Genomic DNA, 20,428 nt, shown 5'->3' on the forward strand with positions numbered 1-20,428 from the left:
TAATATCCAACTTCCTCACTTTTTTAATTCACTATATCCACAAAAAATAACATTATACATGTATAGCAAGCCACGGGACCAAACATTTTGTTCACTAAATCCGAAAGTTCACTATAGCGGGGTTTGACTGAGTATCAAGTATTCTTTAGATGATTGTGGAAATTTTTTTAAAAATTTCTTGTTCTGTTTGGAAAATTTCAAGTATTTTGGGTAGTTCACAAATGGCAATGAAAAATACAAATAAAGAGAAAAAAATCTGGAAAAAAAAGCTATTTTTATGCTGAATAAAAGGGTATTTTTAATGAAAAAAATTTATAAATTGAGTGGTACAATTTATAATGGCTTACTAGAGCAATTCTAAATTTTGGTTTCAAAAAATATTAAGTTTGTGATTACCCATTCTATATGTATATGTGGTTTGAATATACACAATATCTCTTGATTTATTTAAATTCTGCAATTTTTTAAAAATGTTTTTTAGAAATAACATTAATAATGCATTATTAAAATTATAGGTGTTATTTTAAAATTAATAGTAAAGTGACATTAAAACACTAGTAAATATTTAAACATTCTCAATTAGAAAATAGTAAGAGATTTACATTTCTTTAAATTTATTTTTTAAGTCGGAGAAATAAATTATTAGTTATGATTTATTCAGTATACTAGATAATTTATTTTTAGTTGTTACTTAGCATGATTTGAATATTTTTAAGGAGTAATATAAGTTTTAAGGAGTTTTTAAAGTATAAGCTTAAATCTTCTAAAAATCATGAGTAGAAATAAATTTTCGACTTTATAGGCAATTTAGTTGTCAAACAAAACCAGTAATTCCTTTAAAGTGGAACAATGCTATAACTGTCTATTATATTCCTGCTAAACTTATAAATAATTTGAATTTAAAGAAATTATGTTAAACTAGATGTGTATTATCAATAACAAAAGACTCCTCTCAATTTTATTTCCATTCACACCAAACTCTCTTTGGTTGCAAAATTTAATGAATAATAAGAAAAAAAAAGAATAAAGTGATTGTCAAAAATCTTAAAAAGCTATTGAGAAACATTACCAACAATTCTTAAAAACATTTAATGGCATTCAAACAGATATTTACAGCTCATCACGCTCTTCTAAATATTTTTTATATTGATATACATCTACATCAGGATATTTCTCTTGTAAAGCTTCCATATCCATGTTGGGAAATTCCTTGAACAGTTTCTTAATATGCATTCTCTGTTTCTTGCGTTCAATTCTTTTCAAGAATCTTTCTTTTTCTGATAGCTTAAGTAAAAACTCGGGAACTGTGGGATTGACAGTCTCCATAGTTGGAAATAGATCTTCTTCTAGGAACTTCTTGTTTTCTTTCATGGGAATAAGATGCTCTTCCAATGGCTCACTAAAAAAAGTTATAACAATTAAGGATTCAACACTAAAAAGGCGAAACAAGGACAACATTACTTCCTATAAAATGCTTAAAACTTAAAAAATTCTGTTACTTTTTAATATTTTATTAGGTGTAATCAACTTAAGTTCTCTTCGAATAGTGGTTCAACTTCATTTTGTTTATTTTGTGATACAGATCCTTAAAGTCTAATAAGTGCATTATTATTTATGATTATAACGTATGAAGTGAAACTTAACTCTATTTTTAAAATAAAAGTGGAATTGGGTCACCGTTTAAATAATGCTTTCTTATATAGACATCTTCACTAAAAGGTAAGAAAGAAAATGATGAGGCTTTTGGAAAAGAGATTGTTTACAACTTTAATGCTTTAAAAAAAATACAAAGCTTTTTTTTAATTTAATTTAATTCAGTGAAAATTGATGCAAGCTCATATAAAAAACTAATAGCTGGAAAAGAAAATGAATTTTCAAGGCATTGTATGAATTGCTGTATCTGGATTAGTTTTCAATTCAAAATAATTACACTAATCATGAGTGTTCAAATTAAATATATTCTTAAATATTCTACTAATAATAAATTTAACGAAATTAATATATTCTACAAATAAATTTTTTATCCATTAATTGTTTATTGAAATAAATCTGTTAAACAAGAAGAGATATTTTCTTTATTGATTGCAGTATAAGATTTATGTCATATTCTATTATTTACAAGAGATAATTTTCAAAGACATGGGACAAATCAAGAAAGAGTATAATTATTTTTACCCTCTGAAAAAAAGTGAGGCATTCTCACCTTAAAATAAGATGACTTTATATCAGAATATGAAATAGATTGACTAATTGAGAAAAATAAATAAATAATTGTGCATCAATATGAACTTTTTCTTAATTTGTAATAAATAATTTCTCAACTTGAAATGAGATGATTTTATCAGTCATCTCATTTCTCAGAATAGATTAAATAACTGAGAAAAAAGGAATAGTGTATTATTTTTAGTAGCAATCACATATCTTGTCTCTATTTCTTGCAGTTTTACTAACAAAATACATAAAAATTATGTATGTAAATTAATAAATTATGGTTAAAAAAAATCAGTAAATTTTCTTTTGACAAAATTGTAAAGCAAAGTTTCTACCAAGGAAAAAAAATTACAAAAGGTGAAAGAGAAAATAATCTAAAATGCAAATAAGAAACGATACGTTTTTGCTACAACATTTTACTTAACTCTTTCAAAAAATAAAATTCCATTAATTAATGAAAAATAATTATTGTCCTTTTAAACGATTTAAAATAATCGTGTGTAGTTCCAAGATGTAAAGGGAACTACAAAAATGTGCCTAAAGTATCAGTATTTAGGTTTCCAAAAAATGAGGAAATTTAAGAAGAAAAAAAATGGATTAATTCTACCAAACGAGACAGTTATCAAATATCCGTTAATAGTTGAGTAAGTGTTATTTATCTTTCATGTTTTAATATTCGTTTTTGCAGACTTAATAATAAGCTTTTTAATTAAATATTGAAATAAATTGTATTTAAGAATTACATTGCTTTAGGTATTGCTTATTGTTGGCAAACATTAGAATATGAAACTAGCAAAACATTCCTGCTTTTGCAAAACTCTTAGACGTGGAATAAAACAAATAACAAATTTAAACATCATTTGTCGTGTTTAAATGTATATATAAACAAATATAAGATGTCATTAAGAGTTAACATTTATATTGTTTAAAAAAAACTAGTAAAGAATCTTCAGTTTTATACTTTTAAAAGAAAGAAAAATTAATAACAATGTTGATTGGCATTTGAAGCTTATTTATTCTTAACGATAGCTTACAATCATATGAGTAAAACTTCATAAATATTCATACTTGAAAAAAAAAACTCCGGTACATTAGATTATATTAATAAAAAAGGAATTTGATTCATTGTTAGTAGCCATTTTAAGTTTTGTATGTTATTATTTTAATGAATATTAATGAAACTGTTGTTCTTGATTCATATGGTATGAATCTTTCGAATACAGATGAATCGTATTTGTGTTATCTTTGTGCTGATACCTTAAAAAATTTTTTTTTACTATTTTAACAATTAACATTTCATACCAATTAAGGACAGTTCTGTAAACTAATATATTTTATTTACTATGTTGAATTCGTTTTAAAACTCGTACCTGAAACTGTTTCGTTCTGTATCATTTTCTCCCTCATTTTGTGAAAGGCATGTATATATATATATATATATATATATATATATAGCCCGAACATTATAATTTTCCCCACGAAGCTAACCAATCTAAAATTCTGCCGTTACTTGCTAGTGTGTATATATTAGAATATAATAGACAACTTTTTAATTAATATTCAAAGTAGTTTGTTCATATTAAAAAATCTTCTCTATTTTCTTAGAATATGTTTTTTTCCCTATAATTATCCAATCAATATTTCCTCCTTGTAATATATTTTTGTACAAATCTGGCAAACAAAAAAATATTATTAAATTGTTATGTTAATATTTTCTTTATTATTTTTTGAACTACCATATAATTATCTATACTAAAACTAAAAAAGAAACACTATATTTTTTTTTTTTAAAAAATAATAAAATTTAAATTTAGATTTTTGCAATTTTAAGGATAAATAAATTTTGAGTTTGCTCCAGCTTATACGTACTATTCTCATTTTATTCCAATTTTTATGCTTATTTTATAAGTCTGGAAAAGTATATGTCCTTTTTTTTTAAGAAAAAATAAATAAAATTTGAATTTAGATTTTTGCAATCTTAAGGATAAATGAATTTTGAGTTTGCTCCAGAGATCTAAGTTATATATATATTTATATACTATTCTCATTTTATCCCAAATTTATAGCTTATTTTATAAGTCTGGAAGAGTATATGTAAATTAAAAACTTCATAAATGTGCCAATAAAACTATTATTTCTCTATTTGTCTCTTTTTTGTTTTGCCAGGATATAACATATTTTTATTTGTCTCATATCCGTTTCATTATTAAAATGTATTATTTCTTATTTTCAAATATATGATTAAATCTAATGTTTAATTATATATTAGAAAATAATAAATTATACACCTAAATAAGGTTTATTCTTTTGATATTAAAAATAGTTATAAGGAATCAAGATTTAAAAATTAAAAGTGAAAAATTTCTTATTAAATTTGCTTTCTTCATTTCTATTCATTCATTTCTATTGAAAAGCATCAAGAAGTCCTACAGGTTCATTTTATTGAGTTATAACTTTAAAAATAACTGAAAAAGCTAAAAATTCACCATTTGAAAAACATTTTAAGTGCTATTAAATTAGCTGAGGCAAAAATATATTACGTGGCTCAAAAGTTTGAATTATTTATTATAGTTTTCTCTTAATACAAACCTGAATACCGCGTTATCTTATGCTTCGCTAACCCGTCAGAGGATGACGTCACAAATCTACTGAGAGGCCTTCACTCTCGGTGGCTATGGTTAAAGTCGCATAAAAAATTTGAATTTCTCTATTTCTTTGGTCATTTATACATATATATTCTTGATTAAAATGTTTGGTAATGCAAACTTCACAATATTCAAGAAAACTTGGTCAGTTATTTATTCAATTAAAATATTCTTATTCTTTTTTATTACAAAAATAAAAGTTTAGGGATGGTCTCTCTAAATCATCCAAAAATGTAAGCAATAACATAACTAATATGATGATCCATCTCAACTTCAAACATTTCAATTAAAATGTCTACTTTGACCTTAACTCAAACTGCAAAACACTTTTTTTTTTCATATCATTAAATTTCACTTAGTAACTAAGCAAGAATTTAAATTATTCCAATTGTGAAGATTTTAAATGCTTAGCTGTAAATTTTTCTGAAGATCCACAGTGTCTTATTTATAATATAAATTAAATATTTTATTTTATTGTCCAAATTTTTTTCATGTATAAAGTTAATACTTTAATTTTAAAACAAATAACCTTTAATCATAGATTAGAATTGTGTCTAACAAAAGAGCAACTTATGATTTAAAAAAAAAAAAAAAAAGGTTTTTAGAATTAATACAACATTTTATCTTTCTTTAGTTTCTTTTACATCTACAATTTTTTTCAATCTTGTAAAGAAACCTTGTTCTTAGAAAGTTTATTTTAAGTAGTATAGGAACCTAGAAAAATTTGTTTAAGTTGTTAAGAAACAAACTTACCAATTAAATCTTCCAAATTCATCTTCCTTCCAACCATGAGGTCTTTCTCCTGTTTCCCCAGTTTCTAATAAATAATATGCTTCATTTCTTTCACGTACTACAGCTTCTAAATTCTCCATACTTATTTCAACCTGTGGAGCACATAAAATATGTATAATAATTTTATTAAATATATTTCATAATTGTTTTTAAAACTAATTTTCTTTTTTTGCTAACTTACTGATTTGTTAAAGAAAATAAAAAATAAAAAAATTGGCAACCAAATATTTATTCAGACTGAAAATCAAAATAAAGCATATTAAACATGTTTTCAGTTTTAGCGTTATAACAAATTTTTGAATTTTAAAATGTTTAATCTCTTAAAAGTTTAATTTTCACTTTTCAAGTAAGAAAGAAAAACTCATTTTTCATTCAAAAATTTTTTAAATAGTATCACACACATTTTTTTTAAAAATAGTATTAAATTTTTACTTTTTGACATGAAATTTAATATTTTTGCTGAACACAGCATTATGTTTGACTCCTGGTCCCTTAAAAGTTTTGTTTTAACATCCCTTATTTGGAATTTTAAAAAAATTACATAAAATTTTAATTAAATAAAATTTCCTAACTTCACACTTGATTAAAAAATTTTAATAGTTTTTTTAAATATTGACATTTTAGTAAGCTTTTAAGTACTTGAATAAGAAAATAATGAAGTGAACAATGGTAATTGGTTTAAAATTCAAAATTTAGTCCCAATATCAATTTTAAGTTTAAAAGTTGAGATGTTATTATACAAAAAGATAGCACCACAAATAGTGTGTGACACTTGTAACATCAAATTGACTATCCCAATTAAATTTATGCTATTTTATCTATATTCTAAATACCCTTTATATCTTAAAGTTTAAAAATCTGATAACAATGTAAAACAAAACAAAAAAAACAGTTATTGAAAGAAAGTTCTGGAATCTGTTTTTACTAAAATCAGTTCATCAAAATATCTTCTATACGAATAAATTAGATAGTATAAGTTTATCAGAGTACAATATATTCTTTTCTTTCATTTTGATTTTTAAAGAAAGAGTCATTTATGATCACCACTGAATATAAATTATTTCAAAAATATTAATTATTTTACATTTAACTCTAAAATTCTCATACTATGCAGGATTTTAGCCAGGACAAAAAAAGGTGATCGGCTTATTTTGGTTTAAACCACTTAAAAAAGTTCGGCTATAATTAAAAAACCAGCTTTTATTAGAACTTATATTTTTCAAAACTAGGAATAATATAAAGGGATATAAAATTATTAATTAATAACTATATTAATGCGATTGTATGTTGAAAACTATTTGGAACAAATTAGCACTTTTGAAACAGTTTGAAGCAACAACTTGGAACTGTTAAGGACAAATATTTTAAACTATTTAGAACTTCGATTAGAAATCAACTTATTTAATGCAGCATAAGAAGATATAGAAGAATAATATAAAATTAGCTATAATTACTAGTTGTCCAACTTTTTAAAAAATATATCTAATTCGAACAAATCACATTATGTACAATTTTATAAGTAAAAAAATGCCTAATTTATAGAAAATTCAGTGTAATTTTAAAAAAAAAATAATTATTCTGAATCAAATTTGAGCACAGTTAGGAAGAATTCGAAATAGGTTTAAAACAATTTCAGACAAAGCAAATAAGGATTAGAAATTATATCATTAACCTCTTTATGGAATAAATGCCTATCAGAGAAAGTTAAATTAATATTGTAAGATATTTTACTAAATAGTCATTAATAAAATTAAATATGTGTATGTTAATCTTGCATAATAGAATATAAAAGATTAAAAAACTAAAAAAGAACAGCTTTTTTGCAACCCTACCACTATGTAACATTTTAAAACTTTGAAATGATTGCAAATGCAACCACTAAGTCCTTGCTACTCTGATGGGTGAGATACTGCAAGTTTTCAGTGACACAAAACTAGTTATTTCAGTGATTCTGCTATTATTAAGAGATGAATAATTTATTATTGAAGAGAACATTTTACTTCCATTTATTTTTTTAGTGCGGTAAAAGAAAATTATATTTCAAAGATGTACAACTTAATTCAAAAGAGGGCAGCGTGAAAAAAATTTAAGTTTCATGAGTAACAATAAATTTAATTATTGTATCAATCAATAATAACTCAACCATTCCTAAATATAAAAAGAGCATCTATTTGTCTTAAACATAAAAACAGCAACTGGGGTTTACTACCGTTTAGTGGTACCTTCACAAATTAAACTTTAGGAAAAACGGAATACTTTACCTTTACAAATACTGGAACAAAATACTTTTTCTTAAAATTTTATTTTTGTATCCCGTAAGAATAAATCCATATTTTTGTGTTGATTTTTTAATATAATTTTTAATTTTCTCAAATTATGTCTAAATTTTCACAAAATAGGTACCTCTCAGAAAAACCTAGACAGACGCTTGAGCAAATTAAAGCATGTCTTGAACATAGTACAGCAAAGTAAAGATACCATTTTTAAACCACCATTTTTGACTGACTCCTTAATAAATTTAAATTAGGTTTTAACTTTTTTGGTAGAAAATCAATTTTAATATTTTTTTTTCTCTATTGATGAAATAAAATAAATTACATTTGCTTAAGCATGTTTTGATTGAAAAGAATTTTAACCAAAATATGTTCACAACAAAATTTTCTTCAAATTTTTTTTAATTAATTAGTACTTAACAGTAGTGCAATCTGAAAATATGGTCAAAATAGTTTAGTCAGAAGAGTGGTCTGGAGTGTCAATATCAATTTCTGCATATTTTGTCATATCTTGGAAACTCTTTAAAAAAATAAAAAACCATTCTACCCACAATTATAAAATTTGTTTATGCAAAGCTATTTCTGTGTAAAGAATAATATTTAATAACCATTTATTATTATTTATTCGAACAAAAGATTCAAATATTTTGAAAGATACAAAAAGTTTTGCAACTATGTAATTTTAAGTAACCTAACACAAATAGTTCTTAAGATGAAAGACAATTTTAAAACCCCACTTTTTTAAAAATGTTATAAGTCATGCAATATTTGACCACTTTTGTTCAAGTTTTGTATTTTGTCATTTAAAATTACGTAACACATACAATAATAAAAAAATTATGTATCTTACAATTCAAAAACAATTTTTTTGAACCATCAGTTAATGTAATTATGATGAAAGTATCTTTCAATAAACGAATTTCATGAATATTTTTTAAGGGCCCAAACTTTTAACAGCTCCATAAACTAAAGTCTAGTTTGCAGTTACTCCCCATATTTTCATGATCAAGAATCCAACTCAATAGAAAAAAGGTATGTTTATTTACAGAAAGTATGTTTTTAAGCCTGATTTTATGACTTAATAGTTAGAATCCCTTAATTAGCATACTTAACCCTTTGTTTGAACCATTAAGATCACTTAGTACAGGAAAATCTGGCTATTAGAACAACAGTGATTAAGGTTGATATCCTTTTTTTTCTTTTCTTTGGCTCAATGTACAGATGAAGATACCGGCTCAGATGAAGATGGCAAGACGGTATCACAAACTTTGCAGAAGACCTTAATGTCTTTGAAACATTGAGAAACATTCTGTATTCACACTAACTTACAAAAAAAAGAACCACAGTATTTTACGGATGCTGAAAATTTATTGTTCGCGTAGTGAAGGAAAGAATGCATTCAAACTAAAATTTCTATATATCTTAAATTAAAATTTTTTTTTTATTTATCCTCCTTTTGCATTTCAAATATTTTTGCTGTAAAACACATAATTTTTTTCTTTTCATTAGATACTTTATGCTGACTTGCATTCGTCTTGTATCTGTTCTTTGCAATGAATGGTTTAATGAGAAACAACCAATCAAGGTTCTATTACATAGTAATGCTTAACTTAATTTAAAAAAAAAAAAAAAAACATATTTATCTCAACATGAATATGATAAAAACCAGTTCTATGTTAAAATGCATTAGGATAAAAATCAATTTATTTACAATCACAATTGTAAAACAGCTCTATAACATTTAAACTAACCTTAAATAAATAAGCAATCTAACTAAAATTAAGAGAAAAACTTACTTTGTCTATTCGTTCTGGACTAGGAAACAACTCAACTTCTTCCTTAGCAGCCTGTTCCATTGTTAATAACATATTCTTTTCTTTGTATAAAACAAACCTTTTAAAAAGGAAATAAAAATATAAATAAGTAAGTCATTATCACTTTAATACAGTTGTCACTCAATATAAAAATCCCTGTAGTCCAAACAAAAAACAGGCATTATAATCTGAACTTGTTATACAGTGACTACATAAAATCAGTAAAAATATCCACTAATAATGTATAAATACTGAATTTATTTTGGCAAAAACATGTTACACTTTAAATAGAATTATTAAACTGACTATTACACAGTATTTTATGTTGATAAAGTACAAGTACTATTTAATGTAAGACTTTAAAAGTTAAAAATAAATTTTAATTTTTTCAAATGACATCGTTTAACAGTGTGCATAAACTTTAGCCAATCATTCAGTGTTACTTAAAGATTTTGAAATTTTGCTTCACAAGAACGATGTCATGAATTTAGAATTCTTTATTCTTCTGCCTTTAGAGTCTGAAGATCTTTAAAATTACACCACAATTTTTAATGTATACAACGTGCTTTCAGGATTTTGAATAACTGAGAAATTTGTGGGTTTGATGTTATTCTTATATCCATTTCCTATAAAATTTTGAATTTTCACTCTAAGCATAAAGAGTTACGTTGGTTAGGAGTGGCGATTTTGCTAAATAACATATCTCCAAAGAACTAAGTAAAACTAAAATCTAGAGGAATGTGAATAATACCACATGTTGAAACTTCAAAATAAACCACCTCAGTATGGTTGATGAACATATGTTGATAACTCTTTGAAAAGAAATTTTGAAAGATTGTGATAATAAAACTCTGATTTCTAAATGACTGTGCAATATACACTTCAATATTTAAATACAGGTAAGTAATCAATAATTTATAATTCGTTTGACCATAGAAAACCCCAAGGACCTCCTAGGTTAAGAAAAGTTAGTCCTGTCACTCTTTTTTCATTCGTAGAGAAGTCAAGACAGTTCATGTTTATTGAGCAGTAACATCAAAAGAAATAGTGGTTCGAATAGTTTTCCTGAAATTTTTGTTATTGACTCAATGTTGATGAGGAAAATATTAGTTAAGAAGGCACATATTTAACATCTGTTTTTGAAGTGATTTTATGAGTATAAAAAAAATTATATAAAACTTTGGTCGCTATATTGGAATGAATGGTTCAGCTTGAATGTTCTAATGGGCATCACAATAACATTGATTCAATGGAATAGCAAACAGGACTTCAGGTAGTGGTCATAATAATAAATCTACTAAAGAACTACACAGACTGTACTATTTCTACTATCTGATTAGGGAACCATAGTAAAGAGCATAGACTACTAAAATGATTTAATTGAAAAATGCATAGCTTCACACTTGAAGTTGTAACAAAAATTACGCTGTATAAAATAAATACTGACAAGAAAGCTTACAATTTTATAAAAATATCCAAACCTAATTTATAAACAATGTCTATAGGTTTTTAAGCTGCCAGATGAGATGTTATGAAGTAAAAATAAAAATATTTATCCAGTTTTTAGAGTTAATTCACCATATTTTGGTTGATTAGTTTTTCTCTTCTTAACTAGCCCATTATGTTGTCAAAAATATTTTTTTTAAAATTCCATTTACATTTAATTTATTGTAAAATTATAATTTTTTTTCAAACATTTTTTATAAAATTCAGCATAATTCCAGTATACGGAGTATTTCCTGTTAAGATAGTTTGCAAAATTTCTTTAAAGCTTTTTTTTTAATTTAACATTTATAAAACGTTTTGAAAAGAAAAGTAAACATACATAAATTAAAATTGTTTTAAGTCCTATAAATAATAAATTATTAGAAACCAAGCTAAAGATCTGCAATCTTTGAAAAAGTTTAGAAAACTTAGATATTTCGTTTGGAGTACCTATTTCATGGAACTAAGGTGAACATAAATGTTTGTTGGGGAACCTTTGTACTATAATGTCTCTGTAAGCTTAAAATCAAAATAAAAAAATTCTTCAAAAAAGAAGATAGGGAAAACTTTATGCTATGTAGACTGAGACAAAAAACAATGTGAATAAAACACATATGAAGCACAGAAGCGGACAAACTATAGTTTCAGTTCCCTAAACAAGAACCCACCTCACTGTCTTAACACAAAATGACAGTAAAAAAGTAAATAGATAAAGACATGCAAAATGATTTAACAGATAGATACAATCTTGAAGAAGATAATAAAAAGAAAAGTGATAATAAATAAGTGTAAGAGTGTTTGGCAGAAACTCCAGGGTGCCAAAGATTAAAATAGAATAGATTTCCTAACATTAAGAAAGGGTGGGATACAAGAAAGATCATTAACTAGATACTTATAATTTTTCCAAATAAAGAATGATTCCCAAAAATCTAGTTCTGTAGAAAAAGAGCAGTGCTGAATGATTTTAGCCTAAGAAAAATCAAACCTATGATTAAAATTTATAATTCAGACAACTCTGAATTATATTATAAGCTGGGTATTAATAGCTTGATATTTACAGGGTATCTGCTACCTTTTAGATTTTCAAATACATGACTTTTCATGACTAATTCCAAGAATTTTACATAACTTAAGGAAGTTACTATTTTCTGCGACAAAAACCCAACAATATATTTAAAAAGCATTATAATAACATTAATTGAAATGATAAGTATAATCAAAATTGTTATACTCTGCATTTTTACATTTATAGACTTTAAATTTAAAAAAGATAGTAAAGAAAGAGTTGGAGCAATAAAATGGTTGAAAAAAATGCAAAAGCAAATAATTTTTTTCTCTTTTTTTCTGCAGAATTATATTCTAAAGATACTTTTCTTATTCATCCGAAAGGAAAGAAATACTCCTGATTTTTCCATTCTCATTTCGGAATAAAAGACAATTTGCCAATGACTGGCTTGCTTCAGCTAGAATTTTAAATTGATAAAATAAAATAAGAATAATAAATAATAAAAATTCTGAAATTACAGAAGTTTAAAAGATAATTCGCTCTAGAAATGATGTTTTTGCTTTCATTTTTTGAAAAAACACCAAAATTTTTAAAGAACATGATAAAAACATTTTACATTTTAATAAAAAATGACTGTGAGTGGGGATTTTGTTAGAAATTCAGATACTCGAAACACCATGAAATTGGGGAGGGGGATTCAATTTTAAAAATTAGACCAATTCAAGGACCTAAATCCATGATTTTAAAAAAAAAAAAAAAATAGTTAAAATCATGACATTTCATGGCGAATTTTGTTCAATACCCAAATTCATGACTTTCCAGGTGCGCAGATACCTTGTAATCATCAAATTTCTTGTCAATGTGGTCCTGGACAAACAAAGCTTACCCTCAAATTTGAAAAAGAACATGAAAAATTTGTCCAAAATCAGGATATTAAATTATCTATTGCCCTTTTTTCTATACATTGAACATGTCTAAATACAAATTTAACCAATGAAAGATATGCAGTTCATAATTGTTTAACCTGCTGGTCCTTCATTCAAAAAGGTTGCGCACCTCTACTACTACATTTAATCTATTTTTCAAAATTTTTCATTGGTGAATCATTGGCCCTTCTTTGGTCTACCAGTTGTACCAGTGGTCCTTCATTCAAAAATGTTGTGCACCCTTACATTACTATAGTTAATCATTTTAATAAATTCATTAGCTAGGGAAAATATGAGACAACTATTTTTGATCTATTATAGTGAGTGATTAATGAATTTCAGATAATTGAATTGAGATCAATTCAGAATTCAATTCTGAGACTGATTCTTAGAACCTCTTTTATCCAAATAATTCTGTCAATCAAAATTGATTTTAAAATTTCTTTTACTTCTCTTTTTTCAATTTAATAATTCGCTTACTACCAACATCAGAAGTATTGCAGCCCACATAACAAAGTGACATTTTCTCATTGGAAACTCTGAAACTGCACAAACTACATAAACAAGTACCTCAATTAGAAAAAAAAAAATACTAAATAACCATGGTAATGAAAATTTTCAGATAATATTTTTAAGCTTACATGCAAGTTTTCTGATCATATATGGAGAGAAAAAAATTCTATAACACAAAATCTTTGTACTACTTAATTCACAAAGTACCTATTTTTGTGAGCAACAAATAGAAGTTGTCTCTAGTAGGTGAAGTTGAGTTCATTTTGTTTAATTATTTCTCAGTTACATACTACACTAATGCAGCTAATTTTGACACTCATGTTTTGACTTCCTAAAATATATTATGTTACACTTCATAATCTTGGTTTTCAAAGTTTATTGATTGAAAAGGATGATTAGAGCAATGAACGCTTATAATTTAAAGATTATTCTCAATATAAGTAGGTTTGTGTCCTATTAATTTGGATAGCTTAAATTTTACTATAATGTTAAATGTAAACAATATTGAAGACCAGATTAATTTTTCTCACAAAATATAAAATAAACACAAGTTCTTGTTACTTTTGAAAACACCTTTTTACCTAAAAATTGCAGGCATTTCAGGATACGGGAATCACCACTATTAAATATGATACTAAAATTAGCCACTTCTTAATATGAAATCTAAAAACAATTACCCAATTGAAATATATTAAAATTTCTTTTAATGACTAACTTTATAACTAATATTAATAACTTCTTAATGAATATGACGCCCGCAGGCTGAGTGGTACCGCATCACGCTCCTGTGCCACAGGTTCTGGGTTCGACCCTCGGGTCGGGCAAGGTTGACTCAGCCTTTCATCCCTTCAGTGGGTGAATAAATAAGTACAAGCATGCTTGAGAATTAAAGACTAGGGGTTTTACGTTCGGCAGACCACCTGACTGGAACATCTGCTCCTGCACCTCAGAGCCCAAGGTCAAGAAAACTGAGATGGGCACAGTAGGCCTTGGCCCTCTATGGGCTATCGCGTCACTGAGTTTAGTTTAGTCTTAATGAATATAATTAATAGTATAATAAATAGCTTTTTAATATATGAATAAAAAGTTCAAGTTTTTTTGCAGCTGGTTATACCTTTTACATTTAGAATTTTTATCGTGTTCAAAATTATTACATGGAAAAAAAGTCAAATGAACCACAAATCTAAGAAACTTAAATCAAACCTAAACAAGAAGAAAAGTTAAAGGTGTTATTATACTTTCTAGAGAAACAGAAGGGAGGGAGTTATGAAAGAATGAAATAGGGAGAAATATCTAATTAAAATGAAATTATGGATAACTTGAAAGAAATGATTGCCACTCAATAAAATCAACTATAGAACTGAAGGATATCCTTTTTGTCAGATATTTCATCTTAGAGGGTAAAAACAGGTAGTGGGTTGTTAGCTGATAACTGAGGAAACTTTTATGAACAGGATTATTTAATTATAAATTCTACAAGAATAACTTTTGAACAAAATAAATATGTAATTCCTGTTTCAGTAAAATAAAAAAAAAAAAATTTAAATTTAAACATGTCTAAAAATTACACTTAATAAATCATCTTAATTCAATTTTTAGTTAAAAAATTAATAAATTTGATTGATCTACTGATCCAATTTTAACCTACTAAATTGCAACTTTCTTAGTTTATGAGGGTCTCCAGAAATATGCTAACTAATTTATACAGGCTTTAATTACATAGAAGTACAAATTTGGATAAAATAACCACAATGAATCAGGAAGCACTCTGAAAATTTAAGCTTCCTAATGCTATTTTTAATGTTTGCATATCGATATTTCAAATATGTCTAGAAAACCAATCGTGCAAATAACAACCCTTCTACTCACATTAATAAAACTTGTTTGTAATTTTACATCAAAACTTACTTATTACGAATGGTCAAGCTTTATAAATAAATAAATATTTTTTTTATTTGGATATTCCAGCAAAATATGCAAAAAGTTAAGCACTTTAAGAGGCTTCCATTTTTGATTTATATCTTGTTTAAGATGTAGGGACCATAACATCTATATTATAATTATCTTATATCAAGAGTTTGAAACTCAAATTCATCAAAAGAAAATACATTTTGTATGTAATTTTTTTACTTATTTTCCACAAACATATTTAAATTAGCATATCTGAGATAGGACTCTTGAACCATGAAGATTAGGTAGTTCACTGAAACCATGATCTTGACAGGTGAAAATCTAATCATTAGGTCGAGTGTCTATACGCCGTAAATGCACAAAAAAATAAATAATTGAAAACCTACCACAATTTGTGTAAATCACTATTACTTTTGATCCGAAGCTCATCAATTGTCCAAGCTCTTCCTAAAATAATAATATAAGAAAAAGGTATAAAATAAATGCATTTCAAAATTCTAGAAATTGCATATACCTGAGTAAGGTAAACCCTTTGAGTGCATAATACAATAATAATAGCACTGACTTTGATCACTTTCATTAAAATATCTTTCAGAATATTTTATTTTTTCAACTTCTTAACACATTTAAAATAAATAACATCTAAAAAATGTCATTTAAATAAAACAAATCAAAATATTTAATCCCATTGAGTTTCATACAAAATTATTTCACTGAAAGTAGGAAAAAATAATGCTACTTTGATCGAATGAGTATCAATAAAATTTATTCAGCTTTTGAGGTAGCAACAAAAAATAAAATAAATCAGTTTCTTAAGTCTTTAATTTAATTTTTATTGATAAACTAATTTAAATACTTGTAAAATTTATAAAAGGAGTACGACAATTAATTATTATATCTATAGCTACACGCTCTAAACATGAAAGATATGCATTTTTTGTCTAGAAAATATTGTAAAGCACAAAAAAATTAAATGTGTAGATTTATAATTAGTTTCACTTTATATCTCCTTGCTAGAAGGTAAAGTGTAATTAGTACCTGAAATTATACAATAAATTATCGCAAAACCAGTACAAAACGTTTCGAATTATTTATTTCAGAAGCCTTTTAATTGATGCTTTAATGAATATCAAATTCTGTTAAGTATGACTAACATAAAAAGTAAAACTATTAGTATTGTTTAAAAAATCATAAAAATAATAACATGCCTTTTAAAAATTTATGGTATGTCAGTTTATGAAGAAAAAAAAAAAAGATATTTTTGTTCTGTGTTGCCTATAAAGAACAAAACTTGTCATTCAACCTCTTATTAATAAATTAAATAAAATCAGTAACTCAAATGATCATAGATGGCCCAAGACTGGTAAGACATGATTAATGATTTACTTTGCTTTTCTATTTACTTCGCTTTCAAATTACTAAACCTTGAACCTATTCAATAAGACAGATTCTAATTTTCACACATGCGAATTAAAAGCAGAGTCGAGGTTTAAGTCTGTAATATGGAAGATTAAAACCTTAATCATTTTATTAAACATTGATATAACAAATATATAGATAAAAAAATTAGGTATAGTTTAAAATTATTCACGGAAATCAACTGCAAAAATATATTCATAAATTTTTTTAAAAAATTAATTACAGTTTCATTTCAGTTTCCTCTTCCTCATAGTTTTCAGTTTTCCTGCAGTGCATTTTTGCCATTTAAAGCATGAATTTTTCTTTGAAACTGATGTATTTCTTCAATACATATTATTTAAAGTAAAAATGAACTTAGCTCTCATTTAACAAAAAATGTCTTTCAAAATATAAAAGGTGACTTTTTACAAAAACCATGACAGAAAACCATGCATTTTTCGTATGAAAACTAATTTAAAATTGGTCTGTAACAAAAACAATATCACACAGTTTTCCAACTTTGTACAACACTTAGGAGTCCAATACCTGATTTAACTTCCTCTTCACCCCAATTTTTAGAATCATCAAAAAACTCCATCAAATCGCAGCATATTGAACTTCTATGAAAACTTCTGCTATTTTCTATAATAGATTTACTGATGCTCAATTTTTTTAATCCTTCACTGAATCTGAAAGAAAAATCCTGTGTCAGATGATTTTATCGGCAATTATATACATCAATAGTATAATTATATTAATCATAGCATAATAACGTTAATCATATAAAAAAACAAGTTCAAAGAAAATAAATTTTATTCAAGAATGACTAATTTATCTTTGTTTACATTAATTGATTTGCCTATTAATTGGAAAAATCTATTTTTCAAACTTATTAAAAAACCTCTTTCCACCCAAAGTAGAATGGGTTTATGTAGAACAATAACAAAGATTCTTTCTACTGCAGTGTTCTTAATATTTTGCCAATTAATAGCATTAAGCCAGTGTTTCCAAAACTTAAGACTTTTGTGTAACTTTTCTAAATTTTTTGTAACACTGTGTACCACTAATAAGAAAATGAAAGTATTTTTTACTATAAAAAAATTGCACAAATGTTAAAAATCACAACTGGCTGTTGACACCACTAATTGTTAACTGTTAATTCCGCAAAAAATAGCCAATAGAAAAATATGTAATCGCAAATTTTCATGGCTAGCTTTGTTTTTAAATAAAATGTTCGTTTGTTGCAAGATATTTCGAATAAGAACACGTACCCACTGTTCCTGTACCCCTAAGGGTACGCGTACCACACTTTGGGAAACACTGTATTAAGCCAATAAAATTCTTTAGACTTGTGCATAGCCACTTCTAGAATTTCTATTATATCTAGAATAGCACATTACACTTTGTACAGTCATTTGTGCTTCATGCACAGCAATTTTCATTTATGCAATTAAAAAATTCCTTATCACAATATGTATAATAGTATTAACAAAATCTAATTTGTGCTAACAAGATTCATGAATAGGACACTTCGATCCACATTACCACTATTTACAAATCAAACATCATCCACTTTAACCTAGATTTACAATAAAGAAATTTATGAGTTACAATCCATATTAATGTGATTTATAAGCCCTACATTAAGATATTCATTAATAGGATTTATAAGTAGCAGTACAAATATTTGTATTAACAGATTATATTAATTTATTCATACCAACAGGCAGCATATATCACTAAATTAGATTTGTAATCACATAAATGAAGAAAAAAATGCATCCAAATTTGTTTTTCATTACTTATAAACATTGCATCTCAATTAATATTCACATTATTACTGAGAAACGCTTTGCATACGCATAAACAAAATTTACAAATCATTCTCATTCATAAGTGTTACATTATACACATGTGTGTAAATACTATAGCTCGTTTACAACATTGGTAGGCTGTAATTGATAAAATACTCTAATGCAAAATGCAAGCATAATTATCAGAAACTTTTTACTTGTTTAAATGTTGGCAGTAGAAAACTGCAGAACGATCTGCCAAGAGGGCCAGACCTCAAACTTAAACTAAGCTTACTCGGAGGAGACAATGAATTTTGTCTTATGAGTTAGACGACAGTTGTCTACCATTCAAGGAGATTACCGTATCCTGATCTGTGGCAGAATAATCACTTGGCAACTTCCAACTTGGCAACTAATAATCTTGGCAACTTCCAGGCAGCGGCCCGCGAGGAACTAAAAAAAAACATCACAGAAAGGGACGAACTCGAAGTGTATAACTCGTACTCACCCACAGGCAAAACATCTACATGTTTTTTTTTTTAAAATTTGCAAGTTTAAAATCTATTTGGCACTTTATTGATTGAAGTTGGTGCAACAGATCAGGATACGGAAATATCCCCCAATTTCATTCATGCAAGTTTCATATTTAATAAAATAAAATACGAAATCAGAAATGTAGAATAATATAATGCTGTAATCAAATCAGAATAATTTTTTTCAGAACTAGTGATAATTTCTGGAAAACATCTCGTACCCCTAATGAATGAAGAATTATTATGTTTGAGAATGATCAATTCAAATGTTGCAGTGAGGAAAAAAATGATTAAAAAATTTCTAAAAACCAGGTTTTGCTTTTAACTTTTTGTAAACTCAGAAAAGAATGATTTTTTTTCTTTTGAGAATCAAAAATTATATGAGAACACTATAACGAAGACTCAGTTTAATATAAAAAAAGAAGAATTGTAAAAATTTATTAATAGAGAGGGTGAGTTATATTGTATAGGAAATATCTGACTCACAGTTTAATTTTTCCATCATTAAAATTTAGAAATACTTTTTTACACCTAGCTAATAATAGTGAGCGGAACATATTCTTGAGTGATCAATTTCCAAACAATAAAAATTCCTCCTTTAAATGCTATTCCTGATTCTTAAACATAGGTTTTATTTCTCATTTTAAATGCTTGTTAAATTCGAAAAAAAAAAAAAATCAGAAATTCACGGTGAAGGAGAACTAGATTGTTGTAAATAAACAAAAAAAAGTACGGTTACAGTGAAAAAACAATGTTAAAAAATTTCAAGTTAACAACCGCTCACAGTTTAGTCATTACTAAAAGACTATTCTCACTCTATCTATGCAAAAGAAAAATCGTGCATGCGAATTCAAAAGTGCGAGCGAGAACGTGGTTGCTGAGTTGGTCGAGTATTTCGTAGTTGCTGCTGGTTCGCTAATTACAGCAGGTTCGTAGTAACAGCTGCACAATACGCTATAGGAGATGATCTGAGGAACATCCCTGAAACACTGAAGATTGTCCGAATACATGCCATCAATTTAGATCCTCTGCGGATGGCTGTTGTTGTTGAAGTTCATTTACGTCGCACTAGAGCAGCATAATGGGCTATTCTCGACGGTCTGAAAAACATCCCTGAGGATGATCCAA

General features: G+C 26.3%; 1 protein-coding gene across 1 annotated transcript; it reads right to left on the minus strand.

Annotated features, from left to right (window-relative positions):
* Window positions 1–1,070: 1,070 nt before the first annotated feature.
* On the minus strand, window positions 1,071–20,043 carry mRpL47 (mitochondrial ribosomal protein L47). The gene is made up of 6 exons (XM_016071231.5): window positions 19,787–20,043; window positions 17,521–17,663; window positions 15,963–16,023; window positions 9,718–9,814; window positions 5,610–5,740; window positions 1,071–1,399 (listed from the first exon to the last, which is right to left on the minus strand). Exons 1-6 carry the CDS (start codon window positions 19,855–19,857, stop codon window positions 1,111–1,113), a joined length of 792 nt encoding a protein of 263 aa, XP_015926717.3. The 5' UTR covers window positions 19,858–20,043; the 3' UTR covers window positions 1,071–1,110.
* Window positions 20,044–20,428: the final 385 nt, after the last annotated feature.

The sequence above is a fragment of the Parasteatoda tepidariorum genome, chromosome 3 (assembly GCF_982258835.1).
Source record: "Parasteatoda tepidariorum strain Cologne lab strain chromosome 3, Ptep-v5.0, whole genome shotgun sequence".
Classification (NCBI taxonomy): domain Eukaryota; kingdom Metazoa; phylum Arthropoda; class Arachnida; order Araneae; family Theridiidae; genus Parasteatoda; species Parasteatoda tepidariorum.